The 9,716-nt window shown below is 42.7% G+C and overlaps 1 protein-coding gene across 1 annotated transcript in view; it reads right to left on the bottom strand.

Moving 5' to 3' along the window:
• Positions 1 to 6,305: 6,305 nt before the first annotated feature.
• The window catches only part of EPCAM (epithelial cell adhesion molecule), a 5,081-nt gene continuing 1,670 nt past the window's right edge, over positions 6,306 to 9,716 (bottom strand). The window contains exons 4-8 of the mRNA XM_008630555.2: positions 8,697 to 8,760; positions 8,214 to 8,315; positions 7,865 to 8,062; positions 7,433 to 7,474; positions 6,306 to 6,820 (exon numbers count right to left, since the gene is read on the bottom strand). Coding sequence (XP_008628777.2) covers positions 6,779 to 6,820; positions 7,433 to 7,474; positions 7,865 to 8,062; positions 8,214 to 8,315; positions 8,697 to 8,760 — 448 coding nt within the window. The 3' untranslated portion in view covers positions 6,306 to 6,778. The remainder of the gene's footprint in view (positions 6,821 to 7,432; positions 7,475 to 7,864; positions 8,063 to 8,213; positions 8,316 to 8,696; positions 8,761 to 9,716) is intronic.

Consider the following 9,716-nt stretch of genomic DNA (forward strand, 5'->3'; position numbering starts at 1 on the left):
GGGCTGCGGGGTGCCTCCGTCTCGGAACTACGGAACGCGTTTGGCTGGCAAACACCTCTGAGGTCATCGCGTCCAACCTAGGACCGAACACCGCTGTGTCATTCAGACCATGGCACCGAGTGCCGCGTGCAGCCTTTCCTTAAACAGCTCCAGGAACGGTGACTCCACCACCTCCCCGGGCAGAATTCCTCCTAATGTCCAACCTAATGTTGGACAACCGGCGTGCCCCCGGCAGCAGTGCCGAGGCGATCAGTGCCTTTAGTCCATGAGGAGGAGAGTGTCCTGTGGACCTGGAGTGTGGTGGCCCCCAGGGCTCCGTGCTGAGGAGATTCACAGGCTGCCAGAAGGCGAATGCTGAGCACAGCCCGAGAGCAGGGCTGTCACCGGGGGCGGTCACACTGCCAGCGGCTGTGGGTGACAGGCCCCCCTCTGCTTACGGCAGGAATGGTGTCCAGAGACCCCATGTGCTCCCTCCAGCAAAGAGAGAGCAGCTCTTGCCCTCCTTACAGGGGGGGTCGCTCCTCCCAGGCAGCACAAGGAACAGGGGAAATGGCCAAAAGAACCCAAGGCTTGACCCGCATTTACACATGGGTGTTACCCAGCCCAGGGGCAGAACGGGCACGGATTGGCCTGCGGCACTCAGAGGTATCCTGAGTCCTGGCTACAAGGTGGTCCTCGTGCCCAGAATGCTTTAGGTTTTTGATTTTTTGTGCTCTTTTCCTTGCATTGTCCTGAGCGTTTTTCTTTTCTGTTTTGTTTGCCTTTTTTTTTTTCTTATACTGTAAAGGCACAAAGGAATAGAAACAGCATAGGTGACAATCTTTCTCATAGTGATCATTGTCTAAGAATAATGAGAAATGCTGTGTTTCATCAGCTAAGTCAAGTCTTCTTGGAAACTCCTCTTGCCTTGCACTGCCTTTCATCTTTCCAGTCAGAAATCATTGTATCCCAATTCCCAAATTCTTGTATCCCAATCCAGCTGCCTGCACATTATCACCTATAGACAAAACACATCTATTTTACATGCCTCAGTATTTGTTGCGTAAATGTTATGTTCTGGTTTGTGTACCTTTCTGTACCTTGTATGGAACATCCCCTTGTTTGCCCACCATTGCTTTCTCTCTCATTTCTACTCTATGTTAGTCAGCTTCTCACAACTCTTCTCTATCCTTCCTTTCTTCCTCCCTCCCAGCTGGTTCCAGCTAAGGAACGCTTTTGGGACCTCTGTTTCTAGAATTTCTCACCTAGCTTCTCTCTTCTGTCCAATTGGTGAATCAGTGTGCTCATCTTTAGTATTTCTTGGTGTCAATAGGTGCTTTCCAAAAGGCCCTCAGATGCTCACTTAAGAACTCCCTTGGCCTGAAGGTGTTGCCATGTGCTGCCTGTTCCACCCCAGGGAACACTTTGGTGTCCCCACCTCTGCCCCTTTCTTGCTCGGTGTCACTCTTGGCTTCCTATCCACACTTTGGCCTTCCCCTCCCAAACCCCAGTCCTGTACCCCTGAGGTAAAACAGCTTTTCCAGCAAAGGCCTTCAAACCCCTTCTGTAAATGTATTTGCTGAAGGATCACAGGTGGTTCTTGCAGTGAAGAGAAAGTCCAATGTGCCTTGAAGAGAGGAGCAAAGCAGGCACGTCTCTAGAGCTTTGACAGCTTTGTAGTAGCCCAAAATCTTCCTCCTATCTCCATAACGATTGTAAAAATGACACTGCTCTGGCAAGTCAATTGTATTTGTTTTCAGTATGAATAAGTGTACTTTTCTAACCTTTTCAGAAATAGCTAAACTATCTGGTCTGATACCTCCCTCCACCAAAAGTGCTTGCTTGCAGCAATACCCACATAGTAAAATTCACCCTGGACAACCATCATTTAGAAAATACATTACCTTGGGAATGCACTCACAGTGTCAGGCAGCCTTGCCAAGCACCGGTAATACGAGGTCAGCCCAGAATAGACATTTTGAACAGTTGCTTGTCTTTGTACACATTGATGGTTACAGATAAGGCAGGAGATAGGACAGGCAGAAAAGGGGTGTGCATACAAACATCTGGAGACAGGGTGGACTCCAGGGACCTCACTGCCACTTTCAAAAGCGGTAAAATAATGCCTGCTATCCTGTAATTGCTGCGCGTTTCAGCGTTTCCCTCTCTCTGCCCTGGGCTGGTTGCACCTCCTCATTCAGCACTTTGCTCAAGGCAGCTCCGCAGGCTCCCATTCGCAGCGAGCCTCCGCCCAAACTGGCCGCTAATGGCCTGAGCGTGGTGACCACAGCCCGTGAAGAACATCTGTGTTGTGGCATCCCTTGCACAGAACAGCTCAGCACTGATCACCTTCCCTTGGAGCCTCTGCGGTTTGCTGCGTGCCATTGCTCTTCCCGGGCAGCTCCAGCAGGGACTGGCTGATCCACACAGGTCGGCTCTGAGTGAGGACCATTTCCCTGGCGCCAGGCTGGGTTGCTTCACTGGGCTGTATCTAACAGAACACTCCCTGCTTTCCCCCTTGCCTACCAGGAGTGACGGGAATGAGATGTCTGAAATTGTTATGCTCACGGCAGATGGAAAACTCGTGTTAATCTAGACCTTAATTAATTTTGTTGCCTTCTTAGGCATACGTAGCATATAGAGAAAAGTTACAATGGCTTTTCAGTTAGGAAAGTGGATGTCCTTTAACCACTTTACAGGAAAAAAAAAAGAGAAAAAATAAATTAATTTTTGCTCGTGGTTAATTGTATACAGCTGTGATCACTGGCAGCCCTAAAGCTTTTGAGCTGGTGGGCATGCCACCAGAAAATCTGGTATCAGACTGATACGTATCTGTGTGTGCACACGTGCCATGCAGCAGAGACTTCACGTTAACAAGATAAGAATATTTCGATAACGTAAGTTTGAAAACAGAAAATATGGCTGTCGCCTTGTAAACAACCTTTTAACTTTCTTTTGTTTACTTTTTTCACTCAGATTGGTCATGGCCGTGCTCTACTTGGCAGGCAAGTGTAAGAATTCTGCAGTGCATTTAGAGGATAGTAGAGAAAAAAACACTTCTTACATGTGTGAGGTCTTCACACATTATAAACTGGTCAGTGTTTCCTCTAGCATCACACACCACCTCCTTTTTGTGCACGTCTGCCCTTGCCCTGCTAAGACAAGGACTTTGCCAAAGTTCATAAATCTCTCTGAGTTTGGGCCCAACTATTCCAAACACACGAGGTAGCCCTGCAGAGTGCCTGACTGCCTGCATGCCCCGGGATGGACCTTTACCAGACTGCAGCCTGCCTCTGCTGGGAGCTGCTAGAATTCCCTAACTAGCACTTGTAAAGTTGGAGCAGCAGAGCTGCCTGCATTTTTAGTTTCCTAGGATATTTCTCTGGCTATTTCAAGTAATCCAAAGTCACCGTATTCTGGTGATCAAAGTCCAGCAGGTGAGGATATAAATAAACATGGTTCACAAACAGTGTTATTTCTCTTACCAAACTGCTCTGACTGTTCAGGGGGGTAATGGGTACAGTACTGTCAACAGACCCTACACATGACCCAACACCTTACACTGACCTTCCATTTTCTAGTTGTGGAAACTGTGCTTTGGCATTACTTAGGTCTTAGAAGGAAGTTGCATAGACTTTACTGGTCATGCTTTCTCAAATATATTATTTGCATACCCACTTCTAAAAAGTCTGTCCTTGTCTTTACATAAACATATATTTAATTTTACTCAGCAGTAATAATAATATATATTTGCTACTGTAATAATTGATGAGGAAGTAATAGATTTGCACTTGCCTCTACAAACACTATTTTCCCATGCTGTACATAGGCACTAAGATACATGTTATTACTAGGGTTTCTTGCACACTTTGTGTCTATCCCTCTCTGTAACACAAAAATCTCATTTATCCAGTCTTAAATTATTCAATACATTTTCAATCTGCCCTTCATATGCTTTCTCAAAACTGACATTACATTAAAAGAGAGGAAACATGGTATCTCAACTTTGTGTAGAACTTTAGGTTTTAAAAATATGCTCCTTCACGTAAGGAAGTTAATGAATAAGGCACATGGAAGTATCAAAATATTTACCTAGTTAAAAATTGATGCAGAGACTACTAGTCCTTAATTAAGTTCTATTAGTTTGTTTCTTTTACGGGAAACTATCTTTTTAACTTTGCTGATAGTATTTCCAATAGTATCAAAAGTAGTATCCAAGTATCAAAATAGTGAACATTCAATATTTTGCTATTTAGTACCATATTATTTTTCATTAGCAATCATTTTTTGCCATATTGCTCTATATATGAGAAGAACTTTCACATGCATATGTGGAGAGTTGACACAATGTGATAATGGCTTTTTAAATTTTTTTTTAATTTCAGTGCATTAGTCTCTTCTTGGTATAAAAATCTATAAAATACAATAAGCTGCAGGATACCGATACACTAATTTCTCAGGTATTTTCCCCCTCATCCTTTTGTATTTCCCTATAAATACACACTTTTATGCAGCTGGGCTGCTGGACAGGTGCAGTGTTTAGTAAACAGAACAACACAAAAGCCAAAATGTCAATAAAACTATTTAGAACAGGAAACTAATGAAAAACTATTACTGATCACCATTTTGAGACTTGAGCAGCACCATGCTAGTATCATAGTAACTGAGTTTAGAAACAGTGCATTCCCTTCAGCAGTGGATTTAAATTCTGTGGTTTTTTAAGAATTTCTGTAAACTTTCTGGTTTTCTGTTCCCTTGGCTAGTTTCAGGCAAATCTGACAAGGAAGAAGACCGTAACAGAGCACTAAACTTCACATCCAACACAAAAAGCTCCACTAAGTAAAAAAAAAATTGAAAAGTGTCTGAATGCCTCCCTGTACTGTAGGAAAAGCAGGGAGAAGATGATGTTCAAACAAACCGATTGGGACAAGGTCCAGGGCACACAGCAGCTACGTATCAGCCAGTCCAGTCAAGTCTGCACATGTGCAGCTCCAGCCCAGCCACAGCACACAATACTTCTTTCCATCCCACAGGCCAAAAGCGTGGTGTGAAATGGGGAGGGAAGGAGGAAGAGAGAAAACAACGGCGTGAGAATATCGGGGAGAAGAAAGAAATGGCGAGGATACCCTTCTGCAGATATGTAAGGAAGTAGAGGAGATGGAGACTGAAGCATTGGGGAAGACAATAATACACACGACTCAGCACAAGACCAGCTTACTGAAAACTTGGCTTTATTTGGTTAACAGCTTACAGAACTGTACAAAATTCATCACACCTCAGCAGATTGCCCGCATACCTGGGGAGAAAGGGAATGGCACAGATCAGCAGAGGAAGAGCCTGCCCTGCAGAAGTTTCCACTGACAAATCTGCCTGAAAAGGCTGCAAAACATTCCAGTAAATTCCCTACTTCAGGATTTTTGTGCAATACCCAACACAGCAATGCATGCATGTGAGGCACGACCCTGTTGAAAGGCAGAAGGGATACTGGTGAGCTGTGACAGTGGAGGTAACACCATCACAGTTCAGCCACTTCCCTGATGGGGCACATGCTTCACATTTAATTTCATGAACAGTATGTAGAATATCCTCACAGTAGTTTATCCTACTTTTCCTGTTTTAGCCAGGGTGGGTCAAAACATGCACCACATTAGTAACAAGGTTTGTCACTCAGTTCCTTATCTTGCATCTCATTATTTCTTTGGCAACAGGAGTTACAGCATTTCCTTTATAAATCAGATATGCTGGAGGGATTGCTAGCCAACATCCATGGCACAGGTTACTGACAGCCAAAGCAAGCTCTCCTGTGTCCAAGGAATGCTCTGAGAGGCAGAGCCTGTGCAAGTCTGGTCAGCATCTATGGCAGAGAACAGGAATAACAGCAGAAACAGCTCCTTGCTGTGCAACAGCTTTTCCCCAGACAAAAATCACCGTAATGGGGAAAATTGCTCTTCCCCAGCTCCACCGTCAGATGTCAGGCCTGCCCACCCCCAACCCTGCACCAGAGAAGTCCTAGATGAGAGGCTTATTTTATTTTAAATACTTACATAGCATTGGAAAGAGCAGGCTATGCATTCCTGAAATGACTACATTCTCAGCCTGTTCATTTTTTATACAACAATCTGTATATTATCATTTCACTCTTGTTGCATACTTTTCACAGCTTTAAGAAAAAATATCATGCTATTGAGATACTAGATGGCTAATAAAAACTGCTAATTGGAGTTCTAGAATCTTTTCAACTATGCTGAAATTCCTTGCTTTAAGGAATCAAACAACAAATTTGTAAGCATGATAACTTAGCAGACTATCATTTCACCATGGAAGAATTAGAAGCCTGTTTCAAAGTTTTATTAATTCAAGTCATAAAAAAGTTACAGCAACTTCATATATGTACAAACGTTGTATTCAGTTATGCAGGAGACAGTCTCGTTACAACAACATGGCTACAAAGTCATTATTTTCAATAAAACTCCCACAAGGGTAGAATAACCATTTAAGCATGTATGCTCCAAAACCCTAGTAACAGCAGTTGTCAACTCGTTTCATCATCATAATAAAAAAAATAAAATCAGGGAGCAGTAGTTGAGTTTTACTTGAATAAGATGGGGCATTTAACTCTTAACAAATAGTAAAAGTAGCTGTACCAGTCTTGGTTGTTAAGAGTTTAAACAATCATTAAGTGAGCACAATTGCCTCCCTTTCAGAAGGGGAATTCAGAACTTTTAAGAGTTAAGATTCATGCTTCCAATGTTTTTGTCGTCTTCTTTGCTTGAATCTCACTTGTCTTCAGTTGATTAAGTTAAGCATTCAGTCCTCTATGCATTTCATTCATTTCCTTCACCTGGAGGGGAGGAGGTAGAGGGAGATCAACATTTGTGCTACTTCTAAACTTTAAGACTCAGTAAGTTATTGGGACTTAGACCAGATTTTCACTTGCAAATGGATTTGATGCAACACTAACAGAATCAACCACGCCAAAACTACCAGATTTTTTTTTAAAGGCATTATTTAGCTACAACATTGTTTGGATTCCTTCACAAAAGGCTCCACACTTGGTGTGAAGCACCGTTTACTATTCCATTGGAAAGTAGCTCTTCAATGGGAACTGGAAGATCCATGCAAATACCTCAGTAAAGGACTTCATCACAGAACAAGACTATCAGCACTTCCTGTGGATTGCACAGCCCTTTGCTATACATATGTAAAATAGAACTGGCAGTAAAACCGAACCCCACCCCCTCAGCCCTGGGAGAAGCAGCAGATCACCAGTTCTTTGAAACTAGTGTGGAACTACACAGAGGTGAAAACTAGCTACAGAATTTGAATACTTTCAGTCTCCTTAAACACATCTGAAACACTCAAAGCAAGATTTTAACCTACAGCAAACTTAGGAGTTTCTGGATTCTGGTCAACCTCCTCCCCCACATATGCACCACAAACAGAAATTAATTACCTCAGCTTTCACGTACTTCCCTTTCCTCCTCCTTGTGAGTACCTGTAAGAGAAGGATGCAGTATTTTTTAAGTCTTGATGTACAAGTAACTTCACCTGGTTTTGACTTCAAAAACACAGAACTTGAAGCTGTCCTTTCCCTATCCTTCCAAAGTGAGGTACAAATGAGATTGTCTGTCACTCTCAGCTACTTTAAACCAGGAGGTACTTTGTTCACCTCTATGAATTGTTCCCAGTACTTGTTTTCCGGGTGACACCCTTCAGTTGTAACCTGCAACAGTGACAAGTATGCCCATCACCAATTTCCCACTTCCCAGGTCTGAAGAAGCAAGCCAATTTATGACAAAACTTTCCATCAGAATCCAAATATGCATGTTGTTACTTCCCAAATTGCAGTGGTATAGTTCTGCTTGGCAGCTTTGTTAGAACTTACCAGAACAACAATTGCAGCCACTATTGCTATTACTACCACTACAATGACAGCAATAAGGCCAGGAGTCAGAGACTTCATGGAAAACTCTGGTGCAATTTCATCAACGTAGTAGACCACTGTCCTCTCAAGCTTCACCTCTTCGTTGTCAATGCTGACGTTTAGCCCAGGATTATTATGAAAGATGGATTGACCTTTCACCTAAAACAGGTAGGAAAAGAGACTTGCTAGTTCACATTTATCTCCTCACAGTAATAATTCACCTTGCTTTAGCCAGTACACAGCCAGACTCCCGAATGTAGTGCAATACACACATCCAGCCTCTGGCAGACTTCACCCATGAGCCACTTACATCCTTTTCAAAGTAGTAGGCCACATCAGCTATATCCACACCTCCAAACGATTTGTCTGAGGAATTTTGCTTCAAATCAATAGTAATGTAAGGGTTTTCATACTGCAAAAAAAATATAGTGTGGTATTAAGAAGGAGGTAGTTTAAATCCAACTATCAAATATTCACCAAAACATTATAAGATCTAGTTTGTGAACTTACATCCTGGAACAAGTTTATGGTTCTTGAACTCAAGCCAACTGTTTACAGTAGGATTCAAATTCCACTTTTTAAGTGAAGCAAAGAAGTAATTTACAGACTAAGGAGAGCAGTGTAGCTTCTCAGCATTTCTGTTCAGATACAGCTATTTGCTAACTGCTCAGTGAGCGTCACTATTTTGAGAGCTTCTACTAAAACATGCTGTACTGCATTAGTCAAATAAGAGTTTTCAAAGTTATTACAAAATAAAGTTCTGATACTTTACTAAACATTATGTGCCTCTTACCAGAACACTGCTTATATAGCGGTCATCCAGCTGATAGCGACTGGTAATGGCATCCGTAAAAAACCTGTAAGGATATGAAAGCCATGGCTGTAAAAACAGTACTATTTCACACGTATCATTTCTGAAGTAGAGAAGACCAGTGTTAATTGTTTTCTTCTGCAGTCTCTGTGGTGGGTGGACCTCAGCTAGCAGCTAAACCCTCACCTAGTCTCTCACTCACTTCTCCCTAGCAGGATTGGGAACAGAATCAGAAGGGCAAAAGCAAGGAAAAAAAACCAAAACAGCCCTCATCAGCTAAAATAAAGACAGTCCAGTAAGGGAAAGGGCTGGGTGCGGGAAATATAAAACCTCAAACGATGCAAAAGCAATCAGTCATCACTGACAGACCAATGTCCAGCCACCCTCTGAGCAATGGCTACTTGGGAAAAAAACCTTCCCCCAGATTAACTGCTGAATAGGGCATTATACAATATGGGCTATCTGTTCAGTCAATTCAGGTCAGCCCTGTCCCCTTCTCAGCCTCCTGCCCATCCCCAGCCTACTCACTGAGGCAGCAGAGTGAGAGTCTGAGAAGGCCTTGACATTATTTAAGCACTGATCCGCAGCAGCTAAAACACTGGTGGATCTATCAACACTGTTTTGGTCACTGGTCTAAAACACAGCACCACAGCAACTGCTGCCAAGAAAATTAACTCTGCCCCAACCAAACCCAGCGCACTCTCTTCATACTAGAGTTCAATTAACTCCTAACAGTGAAGAGGCACTTAGTGAAAAATAAACATCTGTGTTAGACAAAAGTTTTACCAGTTTGAAGAGTTCAGAAAAAGAGCTAGAGGGCAGCAGCTTTTGTTCTGGAAAGGAGGTGATCTAATAGCTACAAATAGGGTTTTGTTTTAACAAAATGAAAAAAAAGAAGAGGCTAAACTCTTATTTTCCTCCTGATGGTGCTATGTAGTCCTGCCATTTTTGTCAGTTTACTTTCTGAACAGTTCCACCTATTACCTTCCATTTCTTTTAGTA

Source organism: Corvus brachyrhynchos, unplaced genomic scaffold (assembly GCF_000691975.1).
Source record: "Corvus brachyrhynchos isolate BGI_N302 unplaced genomic scaffold, ASM69197v1 scaffold101, whole genome shotgun sequence".
Lineage (NCBI taxonomy): Eukaryota > Metazoa > Chordata > Aves > Passeriformes > Corvidae > Corvus > Corvus brachyrhynchos.